General features: G+C 46.6%; 1 protein-coding gene and 1 long non-coding RNA gene across 2 annotated transcripts in view; one reads left to right on the forward strand and one right to left on the reverse strand.

The window, feature by feature from the left end:
• Positions 1-5,604: 5,604 nt before the first annotated feature.
• ATP5PO (ATP synthase peripheral stalk subunit OSCP) lies at positions 5,605-9,744 on the reverse strand. Its single transcript, XM_068144565.1, has 7 exons — positions 9,643-9,744; positions 9,396-9,446; positions 9,179-9,289; positions 8,669-8,798; positions 8,445-8,557; positions 6,871-6,957; positions 5,605-5,786 (listed from the first exon to the last, which is right to left on the reverse strand). Exons 1-7 carry the CDS (start codon positions 9,670-9,672, stop codon positions 5,673-5,675), a joined length of 636 nt encoding a protein of 211 aa, XP_068000666.1. The 5' UTR covers positions 9,673-9,744; the 3' UTR covers positions 5,605-5,672.
• Positions 9,745-16,266: 6,522 nt separating this feature from the next.
• Positions 16,267-17,013, forward strand: part of LOC137444171 (uncharacterized) — a 52,292-nt gene continuing 51,545 nt past the window's right edge. Inside the window, exon 1 of the long non-coding RNA XR_010988093.1 lies at positions 16,267-16,350. This is a non-coding gene — a long non-coding RNA (uncharacterized lncRNA). The remainder of the gene's footprint in view (positions 16,351-17,013) is intronic.

Below are 17,013 nucleotides of genomic sequence, written 5' to 3' on the forward strand. Positions count from 1 at the left end.
TGGATGTCTGTCCTTTAACCTGAATCCTTCCCCTTTAAAGACCTCTCCATCATTGCTTTAATTGCAGTAAGATTCAGCCTCACCTTGTCAAGCTGCCTCAAGAATGCTTTCTCCCCGTGGATGGGAGTCAGCCCTTCAGACAAGCCTGACCACCTGAAGTCATTTGCTTTGTCAGAAATAACTGGAAGTCATTGTGTCTAGGGCAGGTTTAGCTCCCCTTTCAGGGGTCCAGCCTGCCACTTGAGCACTCACCTGTGCTGTCCTTCCCAGCAGTGCCAGGTTATGAGCTCCTGCTGCCCTTGCTGCAAGCCCATAGCCTCTGGTTTACACGATATTAGGGTTGAGGCTTATGTTTGGATCACCTAGGCATGCTCCTGGCCATGATTTTCCCTGCCTGCTGAGCCTGTTGGTTCCTTCCAAACCAACCCCTGGCTGTGTTGCACAAATGAATGGAAACATGCTTTGCACTTCATCTCACTGCCTTGCCCTGTTGCAGTCTAGGTGTTTCTTCTATGTATGTCTTGTAAATAAACTGATGCTTCTGTCCTGTAATTAAGTCCTTTGGAAAGCATCACTCCTTCCCTTTAAGCCCAGCTCCCAAAGGTCAGCTGTGTGAAACCATGCTGTTTTAGGGACTCCTTTGTAGGCTTCTCCCTCACAGCTCATCATGCAGCTGCCATCTCTGCCCCAAGCCCACAGCCCCTGGCTCAGTGAAGCACTTCAGCAGATGCTTAACTTTAATTTGTGCCCCAATTCATCACAAAGGTACCCGAGCATAAAGCCACCCGAGTCGCTGCCTGCTTTCTGGGGATGCATGGAGGAGTTCAAAAGGCTTTGGTAAGGTAGAGTCTACATTGTGAAGTTGGTTTGAGCTTTGTAAGGATTGCAAGATTCAATAGAGCATCAAATAAGAAGTCAAGATTAAAACAAAATACAGAAGCAGTTTATAAAATACAGTAGTAGCTTGTAGTCTTTTCAGCTGGATCTGTTTTCCTCCTTATCATCCCCAAAGTGGTTTTAGCCACTGAAGTCACCAGAGCTGTATTTACTGGACAGATCATAATTCCTGTGCTTACAGAATGCAATGCATTTGGAAGCACTGCAAAATGAAAATCCATGAGACTGACCTTGGCCTCAGCAATACCAAGTACCTTGCCAAGTGCAGCACTGGTGGAAAACCAGTCTGTGAAGCCCTGAGGTTGCACGCAGCTGGTGAGTTGACTTGGGGGCACCTTTGAAAGACAGCATGTCACTGAGCTGACACTAAGCCAAATAACTGATCAGTTACAGAACTGTTTTCTAGATGCACTTAATTATTATATATTTTCTCAAGCTGAGTTTTTATGAGGGAACTTTTCTTAAATCTTCATTTTACAGTTTTTTTTACCCTTTAAAACTACACAGATTTTTGTTTTGTTGGTTACATGTGAGTAGGGGTGGGGGGGGAGGGGAAACATTGTGGATAATGCAATTTTGGGGGGGGGGGGGGTAATGTCATCGAATACATATTCAAAACTAATATGTGATGGCTCCAGACTTTTACTGCAACAGTGTCTGGTTTCCCAGCACTCTGCTTGCCATGGTGATCTTTCAGTTTATTTCAGTCAAACCCCCTTGAAACACAGACAAGCTGGGCATCAGGTTAAAGCACCTGAGCTTTGAGGGGTTTGCCCTGTACCAACATTCCACATGTATCCCTAACATTTGTGTAGCCCAAAAACTCTCGTCCGATGCGCATGTCGATGTACCTGTAGCTAAACACATGGTTCTCTCTATACGTGTGTGATTCTTTGTGTGTGTAATATAAACCCACAGCTATGATGTTGCTGTCAAATACTGAGTAAATCTGAACAGAGAAGTGTTTATAGGCACCTAGTTTTGTCATTTAAATATTTTAAGATAAGGATTGTCCTTGGGAAATTATTTTTCTGTACATAGGAGGATATATTTAGGACCTAATTTAAAAGAATAAAGAACTGCAGTAAAAAATATATTAAACTAGCCTAGTTGCTTGATATAGTTGTCAAAGGCTCTGCTGTGGACCATAGCTGAATTCCTTGTGCTGCTTGTAAAGCTGCAAAAGTGTCACTAACCGTGGATTTTGTGGTAGGTTCTGGAATCTTAACGTGTCGTGCAAGCAAAGGGAGCTGGTGCTTTCCTTGAGGCCCCCAGACGACAGCTTGTGCCCACTGCAGTGAGCATGAGAGAGCTGGCACATAGGGGCATGGGCAAAAAGGGAAGAAATAGGGGCAGAGCTGAGAAGGAAGAGCTTGGTGAGCAGCAGGGTCTCTGCCCCACCCCTCAGAACATGGTCGGGTGATTATCAGGTGAGGGACTGGAAAGGAAATCCTTCCCAACTGTGGTGGCTGCTCCACGGGGAGGGCCTAGTGGTGTAACCTCTTCTTGCCAGAAGAGGGGTGGTTGGGTCTGGGACTGAAACATTGGTCCTGGTGCTTGGTCCAGTTACTGCCCCTGCTCTTTCTTCCTTTTGCCCCATCTCACAGCGTCTTTAATGCTCTCCTAGGTTTGCACAGCCATGCTCACTCCAGGATGGCCTGGGCAGCACCACCTGAAAGGTCATGCCGGTGTGGAGGGCCCTGCACTGCCCCTCCTGCACCCACTCCACCTAGACAAGGTCCCTAGCAAGCCAATGCTGCATGTATGGGCTCCTGCCACGGTGAGACAACCCCTGCCCTGTGGGGAAGAGACAAAGCTGCCTCCCATGGGGTAGGTTCTTCTCAAAGGCTTGGGTTTTGTTAACAGCTTGTGCAGAATTGCCCTGTTCCATTCCTCATCAAGTTGCTGAAAAGGAATTTAGATTCCACCAGCCTTTATAGACTCTGTAATGGATACTTTCTACTTCGTGTTGGTAAATGGTTGAAAATAAATGATAGCTGTAGTATTTTTTCCCCCAATGTTAATACTTAGAACTGCAGATTTCCCCTCTCTGCCGGTGGGGCTGTTACTTTCTAGTACAGTTTTTGCTGCCAAACAAATAGTACCAATTAGCCTCCTTTCCTTTCTGTTTTCCCCTTCAAAAAGGAGATATTGTATTGTCTGTAGTATTTTTATGATCCAAACCCTTACAAAGGCACTGTAAAAGAGGACCTGGCCAAACAGTAGAAAAAGTTGTGGGGTTTTCTTCTTTCTTTATTTTTTTGGGGGGGGGTGTGTGTGTGTGTGAGGGTCATTTTGTCTGTTTTCAGAGAAGATGGAATTAATTTGTATTGTTCATTTACATCACATCTAATTCCTCTACAGTAAAACATTTGTACTGTGAAGTTGGGCTCTCTTGGTTTTTCAAAGCACTCGTAATAGGTATAACGAATGATTGCCAGTCAGATGCCAATGTTTCTCACAAGACAGTTTCAGTTGCTGTGAATGTGTTGTTTCCTCCACCACATTTGGTCAAATAATTCTATTTACAGACGAGGTCCAGTTAAGCAAAACTCCTTAAAATGTGTTCACCTAGTTGAGGGCTTGTGCCACTTTCCAGACTGCGGCCACTGAGGTGGAAACTCCCTATCCGGTTTTAGGCTGTGTGATGTGTTTGACACAGATGAGAACTGTGGTTGTGCAAATGGAATTTTGCAAGAATAAATCCAGATTCTTTTTTTAACTGTGTACTGTTGCATTCTTGAGAGTGCTGAAGAAGCCTGATACAGTGTCAGACTCATTGAGTGAATCTTCAGGTGAGTATCTTTGACCAAAGGACCCTGTAGGTAGAAGCAAAGTGGTAGGCCCAGCAGCAGGGGCCCTTACCAGATTCAGTGTCTGACCCACCAGTTTTCATAACTCACTGTTTGCATTACTCTCAGATTTGAAAAGTAAGATTTGACCAAATCTGTAGTATGACAGCAAAAACACATTACTCAAAGTAACTTAAAAACCTACCCCAAAAAAGAACTCCAATTAAAGGCACTTCCTTAATAGGGCAGGTGCCATCACTTCATGCAGATGATGACTTTACACAGGCCCTGCCGTGTGGCCAGGTATGCCAATGGCAAGGTTTGTGCAGCTTGTGATCACCTATGGCTCTGCTGCCTGGGGGTATAGGAAGGCCTCTGCTGAGTCCTCCCTTAGGTGTTGTTAATTACTGAATTGGCCAGCTGCCTCGGGGCCAGTACCCTTAGTATCATATTAAGCAGCGAGTCCCTTTGTGTAGCTCAGCACCCACTAATGCCTGCACCGTGAGCATCCATTTTTTCCACAGATATTTTGAGGTCAGTTTGGCACAAGGGGGCAGCACTGTAGCCAAAACGTTGTCTGCGAAAGAGCTGCCCTAAGGGTAGGTGAGATGGGACACAGCAGGAAGCTTGCCAGCTCTTTCAAACCGTGTCGTCCAGGACAGGCACCAGCACCTCCACTGCACAGCTCTGGAAAAGCTGTGTTGCCTCAGGTACAGCCTGATGCAGCACACCCTTCTTATGGAGTAGCACTAGAAGTGGACAGCTGCTGTCCCACGGTCTGCTCAGCATGCCCCTCTCCCTCAGACTTCCAGAAGTCCCCTCTTCCTTGACTCTGACTACCCTGTTCTGCCCACCCTTCTTACAGACTCAAAACTTCAGCATTCCATCCCCTTCTCCAGCACAAGCCCACTCCACCACTCCCTAAACCTAGCACAGTATTTACCTCTCACATTCCCTCAAGGCATGATGTACAGCCAGCAGCTCTGTTCTATGGGAGAACATACTTCCAGGGTGAAGTACCAGAGAAAGCACAGGGCTGAAGAGTCTCCTCTCTGCAGGGACTAGCTCTTTGGATTAAAAGCCTTCTTAGAAAAATGTGCCTGGTTAGGACATTTCAGTAATGCAGCTGAACTAGTGCTATGTGTTTTAACACCTGCAAGAACGGTATCCATCCCAAATGAAGTCAAGCATCAGTTCTTGAACAGGGACTAACAGGGAGAAACAAGCTATTTAAGTTTCTTCACAAGCCTGTTAAGACTATCTAAACAGAAAACAGAGAGCACTTCAAGACAAACTGGACATTAGTAAATCCATGTCCAAATGTCAACTGGTAAGCACACACAGCACATCATAACAACACAGCCTTAGAGCTCACTGGTACCCAACCCACATCCTGTTGCAAATATTTTGGTGGTTTTAATCTACACCCACCTTAGCCTCTCACTTCTTGGTCTTTAGAGGGCAATTTTATCTTAAAGCACATACAAAACCCTCTGCAATGATACAGATGAGGAAGTAAACTGGCCTGCTAGAGTGCTTGCTGCTGAGAGTGAACTCATGGCAGGTCTGTTTCCACAGCCAGTGTTGTATTTTTGAAAGCATTCACCAGCCAGTTCCAGCATGCACACCTTCTGCCCACAGGAATGGTGTGTGTGGCAGCAAGACTGCTGCTCTGCTAACCTGACAATATCCTGAACTAAAGTTTTCTCTGGAGACCAATAGAACCTCAGGAGTCACCCCATGCATCAGCTCCTAAGGCATTGTTCGCCCTTTCTTCCATAGCAACATAAACTCACATTCAGGGTGAGATAGATTTTCAAGCTGGGTCGTGGAAGATGTAGTGAGAATGAAGTGAAATTCACTGAAGGCCCATCACTGCTGTGTTTTTCAAATCAAAATGCTTCACACCACCTACTCGAGAAGAAGTAATTTTATTTAAGTTTCCATCTAGCAGTTTTCACTGTAAATGTCTTGGGCAGCTTTCTAGACAGTCTCTCTCATGATTTTGGTGAGTTTCTGGATCTTTGACCTTGTTGACATGTCCACATACTTCTCCCCAATATTGACAATCATGCCCCCGAGGATTGCTGGATCAGTCTGAAGAATAAGCATTGAACAGAAATTATATTAGCAAAGATCAATTAGCCTAGCATGGAATTTTTACACAAGTTAAAAAAAAAAGACAAAACCTTTTAAAAGGATAATTTTAATGATATTTTCTGAACATGAGATTCAACAAGAGCAAGCGCAGGGTCCTGCATCTGGGTCGAGGCAATCCCAGGCACAAATCCAGGCTGGGCAGTGACTGGCTGGAAAGCAGCCCTGAGGAGAGAGACTTGGGGGTGCTGGGGGACAAGAAGCTCAACATGAGCTCTCAGTGTGCACTTGCAGCCTAGAAAGCCAATCAGATCCTGGGCTGAATCAGGAGAAGTGTGGCCAGCAGGTCAAGGGAGGTGATTCTCCCCCTCTACTCAGCTCTGGTGAGACCCCACCTGGAGTACTGCCTCCAGTTCTGGAGCCCCTCTCCTACAAGATTTTGACAGACTGAAGGAGTTGGGGCTGTTCAGTCTGCAGAAGAGAAGGCTCCGAGGTGACCTCATTGTGACCTTCCAGTATCTGAAGGGGGCCTACAGGAAGGCTGGGGAAGGACTTCTCAGGATCTCAGGTAGTGATAGGACTAGGGGGAATGGAATGAAGCTGGAGGTGGGGAGATTCAGGCTGGAGGTGAGGAGGAAGTTCTTCACCATGAGAGTGGTGAAGCCCTGGAATGGGTTGTCCAGGGAGGTGGTTGGGGTGCCATCCCTGGAGGTGTTTAAGCCCAGGCTGGATGAGGCTCTGTCCAGCCTGATGTAGTGTGGGGTGTCCCTGCCCATGGCAGGGGGGTTGGAACTAGATGATCCTTGTGGTCCCTTCCAACTCTGACTGCTACTATGGTAATACAGTGACTGCAAAGTTAAGATTTGAATAATTAAAGCATTATCAGGTCTGTAAGAAAGCACAGAATTATGTAATAGAGCAAATGGATTCAGTGAATTCGTTACTGTTTCTTTTGGTCTGGTTTTTGTTTCTTTAGGATTTGGGGGTTGGTTTGTTTTATTTTCTATTTAAATTACTAAGGAGACAGAAACCCAGCTTAACATCACCTGGATGAAAAATTTAGTTACAAATCAACAATACAGACCTTGGTCTCCAGCTTCAGGACCTCGCCCTTAGCCAAGAATCCACCCAGAACACTTTTTAGCTCAGTAAGGCTGGCATCATCCAAGGGCTAAAAAAATATGAACAGAAGACAAGGAAAATAAAGGACTTGAAACTGTTAAAGTGACCTAACAAGATTTTCTGTTCAGATTCTTCTGAACACAGATACTTCCACCAGGAAGGCAAATTAAGTAGACTTCTTGAAGAAGAGTTACCAAAGGACAGCACAGAAACAGCAGTCACTTTGTGGCCTACTAATGTGCTATTTGTGCAGATATTCCCAGCAGAAGTTCTATGCTGACAGAGTCAGATGGCAAGCATCAAGAATCCATACTTGCCAGAGCAAGCACTTGACGGAAAACCTTGAGGTCTGCCTTCCATCAATGTCAAGGCTGTACATGGAAAGATTAATCTGCTGCTTCTAACAATTAAGATCATCAGCCTGAAAAGAACCAGCTTCACGTAGAAGCACTGGGCAGTGACTGAACACACCAGCAGCAAGCTTGCAGCCCTGCAGAATGGCTAAGTACACCTCCCTCCATAACCAGAGAACTCTGCATCCTTGTGGGAGAGACACTGTGAATTTGTCCTGTAAGTCACTTGGATACCACTGAGACAGAAAAAAAAGGTACTTCACAAAAAAGCAGTGGCTTTGTGTTAGTGACAATTTAAATGACTTCTATTTAATACTCATGCTTTGAGAGCAAAACAAAAAACTTAGTAACAAACGCAGCAGTAAAGAAACTTTATGTACAAAGTATTTAGGAAAACCTGTGGAAAGGGTTGCACAGGCTTGTAAATCTACACATCCCTGAAGGCTACAAACTAGACTGACAACCTGTGCTCACAGCCTACAGGAAGCCAGCTAACCCCAAGTGGATCAGCCTGCCTAGTCCAGGCAGGCAGTTCACTGTAGCCCTAGAGACTTACATTACGTATCTAGCTAGCCAGCTTCCCACTCTAATAGACATGAATGCAGATCCATTAACAGAGACGTTGATGAAGTACAAGAAACACCACACCTGACATTTACAGCTCAAGGAGACACCATCTTCCCTCTCACCTTCCTGAGTACCAGCCAGACTTGCCTGTCTGCTACTTGTGAAAATCTTCCTATAGATTTGGAGTTAGACACTTGCCCTAATGACTGCAGGCAGTGGACCCCAGCCACTCTCAGTCCTATCAGGTATCTACCTTGCTCTAGCTCATAACTCATCCATTATTTCTGCCCTGATCTGTATGATCCCAATGACAGAAATAGGAACAGAGGCAGCTCTATCTGTAGACCAGGGTGACTTTTTATCAGCCACTCGCTTCAAATACAGGAAGGAAAGATGTTACTTGTTATACTGAAACAGGAGGCCCAGGTTTAACTTCTGGCCAGTAACAGCTGGATATCAAAAAAACTATTTGCAGCAAGGCCTTTATCCTGGGAGAAAGAAATTATTTCCTCATTAGTCATATAGGAAGTACTTAAACTACAGAGAGCAAAATTAGGCTAAAGAAGTTTGGCCCTTATGTAGTGCTGTGAAGCTCAGTCTAGAGGTTCTAACCCACCTGTGCAGTGGTGACTGTGCACAGCACCTCTCCTCGGTACGCGCTCATGATCTTCCCAAAGGCAGAAACGATGTCTGGAGTGTAGCGCAAGCGACCGTTTTCAGCAAGCAGATCTGGCAGAGGCAGATGCATTGAAAGGGTTTACAGCACCCACGAGAAGCAGACTTGGTCAGCTAACAGTAATAACAAGTAACCTGTTTTTCTCATGTCAAATGGTTACTCACTCATCAGATTGACAATAAGAGGAGACATCTTCTCCCTTGCCAAGGCATCGTTCACAGCTTTTTGTTTAATTGTGCTCTTGGTGTGAGGGTTCATAACAACACTGGCCAGCTTAGGGTCCTTCAGGAGAGCCTAAGAGGATACACAAACAACATGATTACAAGCCAGGAGTTTCCCAAACATTGCAAGGCCTAACCAGCCTACCCAAAGCTGGCAACAGCCACTCCCTCAGTGAAAAGAGAGGCCTGAAGCTCATGTGATATGAAACAGCAGCACCTGGGGTACCTCATTTACACTATGTTTCTTGGAGAGCTAATATTCCCCCGGTACCACATCCAAGCAGCTTAACCCTAGGGGCAGAGTGCGGGTAGCACCCGTGCCAGGCCGGTGCAAGTGTCACTCTCACCGTCTGCAATAGCAGAGCCCACCTCCCCCGTAATAAGAAACACCAGGCAAAGCCCTACCGCTCCCAACCCTCCGTGTGAGCTCAGGCAGGCCGCATGATACCTTACCCATACTCGGCTCAGCTCCTTTTCTACCTGGTCCAGCTTCTTCTGTTTGGTAGCGGCAGAGTACAGCGCAGTGGCGTAGCGCCCTTCCAGCCCATACACCTGGATGGGGGGCTGCGAGCGAGAGAACGGGAGGGCGCTGAGAGCGGCCCGGAGCCGGGGAACCGGAAGCTGCCCGCCAGGCCGGCGACCCCGCCGGTTCTCCCCCCGCCCCGCTCACCTTGACCAGCTTGGAGAGCGGCCTCGCCGCCGACGTGCTCAGCTGCCGCACCTGCGGGCGCAGAACGGCCGGCGTGGGTGCGCGGCCCAGGGCCACGGGCGCGCGCCGGCACAGGGGAGAAAAGAAGGTTCGAGACCCCGGGCGGGCGAGGGAGGGGTGGGGGAGGGCGCCCACGCGACACGCCGTATCCCCCCCGCCCCCCAAATATCCGGCGAGGACCACCGCTGCCTCCCCAGCCCAGCTTCACCTTCAGGGATAACCCTGCCGCCGCCGCCATCTTCCCCGACCGCCGCTCGAGGTCACAGCTAAGGCCGGTCCCCGAGGTGAGGAGGTGCGCAGGCGCGGCAGCCGCCACCGCCCCCAGCACCGCCCTACTCGCCGCCTTTTTTGTGCTGCGGGGCACACGGGGATGAGCCCTGCCCGCCGCGCTGCTCGCTGGGGGTTGTAGTGCCTGCCGGCGGGCAGGGAGCGCAGTTCGGGCAGCTGCAGCAGCCCCTAGCCTCCCGCACACCCGCCCCTCTGCCCCCTGTCCCTCTTTCTAGTGTCCTCTGAGTGGCCTCGGTGGCCTCTGCTGCCAGTGGCGGGGGTCGCGAAGCGCTACAGCGTCCGGGCCGCCTGGCAAGCCCGGAGGGCGAGGCTGGGCTCCGCCGGCGGGCTGTGGCACACCGGTGCTCCTCCTGCGGAAAAACCCTGCTTGGCGCGGGCGGGGCTGCCTGCCTTCGGCCTGCTGGGGAAAGAAACGAGAGCGGGACCCTTGGGCAGCCTTGCCCGCCGGGGGCTGGAACTAGAGTCGAAATGCCCCCCAGCCGCCCTTTCCCACACCCTGGTGCTGGAGGCGCCTTTCTTCAGAGCCCTGGTCAGGCAGTGCAAGAGCTAGCAAAGCAACTGAGTAACCAAGACAGTGGCTCCCCAAGAGTGCTTCAGTCTGGTCTCTGGCTCTTGTGCACATACAGTGCTACATCCAAGCCTTCGGCCAGCCATGCCTGTGTTTGTGGCTTTGTAGTTGGAGGGACCACAGGATGGGAAGAGTGGTCCACATTACAGGCTGTTTGGTGGGGGCTTGCAGTTGCTGTTAACAGGCTGCAGTGACCTGTTGCCCTTTCTCACGTTCTGTAAGGGTCCTGTAACTTGCACACACTCATTCTTCCATTCAGTTGTTCACTAGGAGAGACAGTGTTGCGCAAGTTCTTCTGTATCCCTGTGAAACTGCCTCTGAAACCCATCCAGCTATTTCCTCCCCTTGGCTAAGCTAGTTCCAAAAGCCTCTTAGGGCAAAGACACAATCTTACAGAGAAAGCATAGGGTAGGCAGCCCTGGCTCTATGAGTCCCTGTGCTTCACCTTGAGCAACTTGCTCAGGTCTTGCCTACTACTGAAGTATCTCAAATGGTTACATTAATTCTCTCTAACTCTCATTCTAACTCCTCTTTCCCGTAAGAGAAAGTAATTCACCCGCCTGCTTCGCAGAGCTGTTACCAAGTCTCAGTGATTATTTTCCGCGATGCGAGTAGCGCGGATGAGCGCGGCTGTTGAAAGGCAACGCATGTCGTTAATGAGGAGCATGCTGCACGACGTCTGCAGGGCAAACTTTAAACACTAGATGGTGCTGTTGCTACAAATTGGAAGCGATCGCTTCAGTTACGTCAACAACAGAGCCTCAGAATGACGTTCTTTAGGAAACACAGTTTGTCATCCCACCCATCCCATAAGACAGTATCACCAACAGGCTGCTGCTTCGGGTTTTGGTTTTGGGCTTTTTTTGGATGACGGAATTTAGTTCCCTCTTCTATCCCTGGCTGCATTTGCTGTGGTGTTATTCGAAGTACATAGTATCAGTCAGGGTTGGAAGGGACCACAAGGATCATCCAGTTCCAAGCTCCATGCCATGGGCAGGGACACCCCACACTAGATCAGGCTGGCCAGAGCCTCATCCAGCCTGGGCTTAAACACCTCCAGGGACGGGGCCTCAACCACCTCCCTGGACAACCCATTCCAGGGCTTCACCACTCTCATGGTGAAGAACCTCCTCCTCACATCCAGCCTGAATCTCCCCACCTCCAGCTTCATTCCATTCCCCCTAGTCCTATCACTACCTGAGATCCTGAGAAGTCCTTCCCCAGCCTTCCTGTAGGCCCCCTTCAGATACTGGAAGGCCACAATTAGGTCACCTCGGAGCCTTCTCTTCTGGAGACTGAACAGCCCCAACTCCCTCGGTCTGTCCTCATAGGAGAGGTGCTCCAGCCCTCTGACGTGAAAGTCTGGCATCACACCATGCTTCTCAATAATTTTAATAACAACAGTGCTAAGAAAGTCATATGTAAAATGTAAACCAGACTGGTTTTCTTTCTTGTTGTTTTTGGTTTTGATAATGTGCATATACTGCTGTTTTTTAATAGTGCAAAGAATGGATTTATTTGAAGTGGGGCTCCATCTCCCAAATGTTGTTTGTATAATTCAGAAACACTCTACGATCTTGCAGCATTTAAATACACAGAAAGTCTGGCTTATTGAGGCCAATGAAATCACTGAGACCTAAGGGTACTTTAATGAACTCGAGATTGGGTCAAATCTGATTTTCCTTTCAGGAATTTAAGTCAGAGCACCTCTCACATGTTAGACAAGTAAAATCCCTTAAGTAATAAACAGTTTGCAGCTTTATGCCTTATACTGGAAGGAGAATTTAAATCCTGATAAAGTCTGTTCATGCATTGTAATGATGGATTCCTCCATCATCATCAGATGGGAGTTTTAGGTGGCATTTTTCTCCTGTAAAACAATTAAACTCTCCATGCTGCCAGTCACTCATCCTTTGACATTTACCTCTGTCTCTGGTTTATATCTGCTCACTTGGTGAGCTCCTGAACATTTACATTATCTTCCATGAGAAACACTTGGAAGAACATTCACTTGTGTGTCTACCACTTTAGCACCTATAGGACTGTAACTTAATCATTCTTAGTAAGTGTGGTGTTGTTATAAACATCTCATTTGTCTCCTGTTGAGTCAAACTAGAACTAAAATCAGGCAAGATATATTTTATTTTCCCTTTGTTGAGAAATCTTGAACTGGTCTGAGTTCAGATACATTTAGACACACCCTAGTGCTGTTATTGAAGACACATGGCCCTTCACACAGGCATGACGGAGTTCACTGTAATCAGCACTGGAAAGGATGTGATGATTCGTCAGCCATAGCAATAGTGGGGAGGTGTTTCGAGAAGGGCCCAGATCTATAAGGTGTCATAAAACCTGCAGCAAGACTTAAACCATTCCACAAAGAACTTGCAGCATGCAGAGGGGGAAAGGGAGATAAGGTTTGTAACAGTGCATCTGGGGTTGTTTCGGTAATGAGAGCATATCAGGTCAGTGCCATAAAGCATGGCACATGTCTGCTTTACCAGACTATGGCCAGCTCCTTAAAATAAATAAACAAAACAAGGACAAACACTACCACTCATAAAAAGTGTTAGTAATATGACTCATAGAAAGCATTAGTAACAATACTAGTGACTCAACATTTTTAAGCAGTGCTGAAAACACTGAGTACTTTTCTATCTCACTTTGCAACTCACCTGCAAAGTGAGCTTTTGGCCTGTTTTCAACGTTGTTCTGCACTGGCTGGTCAGTAATTGCACCTGGCTGTTTCCCTTTGACTGAGCCTGGGATCCCCAGAGGAGCCAGGGTGTAGCTACAAACAAGTCCCTGACCTTGGTGAAAGATTTTATGTTATTTACAAGAAGTGGAGGACTTTCTTCCTCGGTGCTTCTCATTAAGCTCAGAGACTATGACACAGAAAAGCTATGACCCAAATCACCTCCTTGTTGCTACTGTGGTTTTGTTCCTGCAGGTGCTGAAGGAAGGGTTTTGTTTGTTGTTTTTAATGGGTTTTCTCTCTCTCCCAGGAGCTGCCCTTTTCTGCAGTAAAAGTTGCTACTCTTGCTGAATCTAATTCACCCGGTTGTTTTCCATACCTGTGCTCCATAAGCAGTTCCTCCTGGGCAGGGAAGTTCAGGTGTTCTGTCATGCTGACTCCCCAAGCACTAAGCCTTTGCTGGCATATTAACCCACCCACTGCTGCTTAAGGAAGACCCAACTTGTTTCCCATTAAGAAAAGAGTTTTTCATTCAGTGACAAGAGAAAGAAAACATGGACCTACTGTAGGTGATCCTGCTGTGGCAGAGGGGTTGGACTAGATGATCTCTCAAGGTCCTTGCCAACCCCTAACATTCTGTCCTTCTGTGTTGGTTTTGTTTTGTTTAGTTTTTTTTCCTAAACTGGAAAGAATAATTGTAAACCCACAAAAATAGTTAGGGGAATCCAGAACAGGAGCAGGAGCCATACTAAGTTAGATGAGTAAACTTGCTGAGCTTAGCATCAGAACACTGCTGTCATCCTAGGTTATCTTAGGGATATCTGCAAAACAAAGCATCTAAGTCTACATTTTCCTGCCCTCCAAAGGAGCTTTCAGTCTCACATTGTTATGTTCTACAAGGATAAATTGTTACAGTTTTACTGTGCACGTGATACTTGGGGTGCTCATGGCAGTTCTTGTTTGTTTTCTGTGCTACCGTAGTAATCTGTTGTAAGAAGGGAAGAAAACTACAGCTAGGTGCTTGTAGCATCCTTGGCAAAATATCTACACTCTTTAAGTGTGGACAGAAAAATCAACACTTTTAAGATACTGTAGAAAGCCTGAAAATTTGATTTAAGGGTGTGCTATGATGTGATTTGTGTAGGTTGATGAAATAAGCATTAATCTGCAAAGCTTTGTAGTAGAGAAAGTCATGCAGGCTCACTTGGACGTTTTGAGGTTGTTGATGATCTTGAAGGGCTTTTCTGACCATAGTGGTTCTGTGATTCTGTGAAATATCAATGGTAAAAGGAACTGGTTTGGGAAAATTTATGAATAACAGACCTGCTTTAGTGGAGGTAGTATTAATAGCTGAGTTTTACCATTTCACATTGGCAGAGGAGCAGATAGAACATTGCACTGAGACATGGGAGATTTGGGTTCTATTTTCAGCTCTGCATTGGGCCTGCTGATTGGCTTCTAATTATGCTGAACCTCAGTTCCCCCATCTGTAACAAAGCAAGAATTAGACCAACATCCTTTACAAACAGCTTTGAATTCTGTTGATGAAACACTTTATTAATAGCAATCATGCTTTCTCAAATATGATGCTGTTAAAACCCCAATACATTGTAAATGGTAATGTGCAACTGGCTATGGAGAAAATAAAGGAAGACCCTCATGTCTGCTCTGTCACTGCAGTGGAAAACAAAATGTTAACTTAGCCCCACCTCTGGAGTCGGAATGCCAACATACACAATGAATTGGGGGTGTTGGTCCATTTTCTTGAGGTCTGTCACAGAAATAGAATTACATAGAATTACATAGAATTACATAGAATAAACCAGGTTGGAAGAGACCTTCAAGATCATTGTGTCCAACCCATCAACCAATCCAACCCACCTAAACAACTAACCCATGGCACCAAGCACCCCATCAAGTCTCCTCCTGAAAACCTCCAGTGATGGTGACTCCACCACCTCCCCAGGCAGCCCATTCCAATGGGCAATCACTCTCTCTGTGTAGAACTTCTTCCTAACATCCAGCCTAAACCTCCCCTGGCACAGCCTGAGACTGTGTCCTCTTGTTCTGGTGCTGGCTGCCTGGGAGAAGAGACCAACATCCGCCTGGCTACAACCCCCCTTCAGGTAGTTGTAGAGAGCAATAAGGTCACCCCTGAGTCTCCTCTTCTCCAGGCTAAGCAACCCCAGCTCCCTCAGCCTCTCCTCATAGGGCTTGTGTTTCAAACCCCTCACCAACTTTGTTGCCCTTCTCTGGACTTGTTCCAGCAAGTCAACATCCTTCCTAAACTGAGGGGCCCAGAACTGGACACAGCACTCGAGGTGTGGCCTAAGCAGTGTAGTGTACTGGGGCAGAATGACCTCCCTGCTCCTGCAGGCCACACTGTTCTGATGCAGGCCAGGATACCATTGGCCCCCCTGGCTGCCTGGGCACACTGCAGGCTCATGTTCAGCCTACCATCGACCAGTAATACCTACTAATGTGACAGAATCAGCAGAGATTATTGACTGAAGGGATCTAAAGCATGAACCACCCTCTCGACCAGGACTGAAAGTGCATCTTCAAATAGAAGAGCTGTATTTTTTCAGTTGAAACTTGGGTCAGACACTGGGCTGAGTTACAGCGGAGTAGATCACTGCAGTATTCAAGTCAGAGGTATCTCTGCAGATGCAAGGATCTTGTCCAATAAGCATACTGCAGCGTTTTGTGTTAGATGCCTCAGCAGATTCTGGTTACATATTAGGGCTACAGCTTATAACCACAAGAGGGAAGCCAATACTAATAATATAACTTTATGTGTGTATTAACTATGGTTATTGTGGCAAGGTTTCAGGGCCATTGCATGCGTCCTTCTCTTTCCTTGTAGCAAGCTTGCATTTGATCATATGTCAGAAACTAAAGCACATTATTCAACATTCCATTTGCTCAATGTCCTGTGAAATGAATTTCATGGATTTGCCTATCTTGTTTGAATGGCAAATACATAAACCTCAAATAGAGACTTGGGATGAAACTAAACTGGTTGCTTTTTTAGCAAACTTAAGCAGTTCACATGCAAGTAAGGGGAAGTGTGGCGGGCATGGCCCTTAAAAAAATAAAGACAGTGTTTTCCCTCATTTGGATGTGCATGAGAAATTACAAACTCGTCTAGGAGTCAGCAATATAACTGTGTCTAGTAGCTCTTACCTCATAGTACTGATAAAATAAATCATCAAATGCTCTGACTCTTGTTACTCTGTTTTGCAGTGTCCACGAGCACCTTCTCTATGGATTCACATACTACAGCAAACCTGATCCCATTTACTCTTGCTGCAAACCAGATGTCCTGCTGATTTCAGGAACTTCATCAGGTCCATTATCTCGTGGTATGGTATCTGTGAAAGTCACCTTTGTTCTGATCACACTTTGGAGGCTTAAACCTGATAGATGAAGATTTGTTGTTGCATTTAACTTTGCAGGATAGGTGAAGCTTTGTTGTTGCATTTAATTTCGCAGGCAGACCTTACAATATGCTCACAGCCTTTTGGGAAAAGGTCTTTGTAAAAGTGGTGAAAGCCATACTTGTGCAGAAGGGGAGTTTTTAAATAGTCTGTGTGTAATGCAGAAACTGAACAACGATTAATCAGCCAAATTTATTTAGCTGATGTTTCCCTGATCTGTCTTCTAGATTGCTGCAAGACACAGGAGAGTGTTTGCTCAAAAGATTTCTGTAGAGCACTGCTGACACTGGTCAGAGATCATGATTCTCAAAGTTTTTAGAGATCCTAATTCTTGGTGTTTGGAAGTTATGATTTCTGAGGAACAGAGAAATCAGAAGCAATGCATAAAAAACATCTATGTTGGAGCTTCTTATTAAGGCGCCTAGGATGTTCTCTGCAAGTGCAGGAGAGGGAATCAGGGCAAGGTTGTGTCACAGACATAGATTGCAGTCCCCAAAGGACATTTGCATAACTAGCTGCTTTGTTGAAATTTTGATGAAATACTTTAGGACCATTTGGGGTATTTTGTTTTCCACATGACTGCCCCCA

Source organism: Melanerpes formicivorus, unplaced genomic scaffold, assembly GCF_026170545.1.
Source record: "Melanerpes formicivorus ecotype bairdi unplaced genomic scaffold, bMelFor1.0.p_v2 SCAF_11, whole genome shotgun sequence".
NCBI lineage: Eukaryota > Metazoa > Chordata > Aves > Piciformes > Picidae > Melanerpes > Melanerpes formicivorus.

Bases quoted from the DNA above. Each gene is read 5' to 3' on its own strand.
- ATP5PO (XM_068144565.1), bottom strand. From the start codon at position 9,672: ATGGCGGCGGCGGCAGGGTTATCCCTGAAG. The intron at 9,447-9,642 runs GTGAAGCTGGGC...CTGCGCCCGCAG, and splicing joins CGGCAGGGTTATCCCTGAAG to GTGCGGCAGCTGAGCACGTC. The intron at 5,787-6,870 runs GTCTGTATTGTT...CTTATTCTTCAG, and splicing joins TCCTGAAGCTGGAGACCAAG to ACTGATCCAGCAATCCTCGG.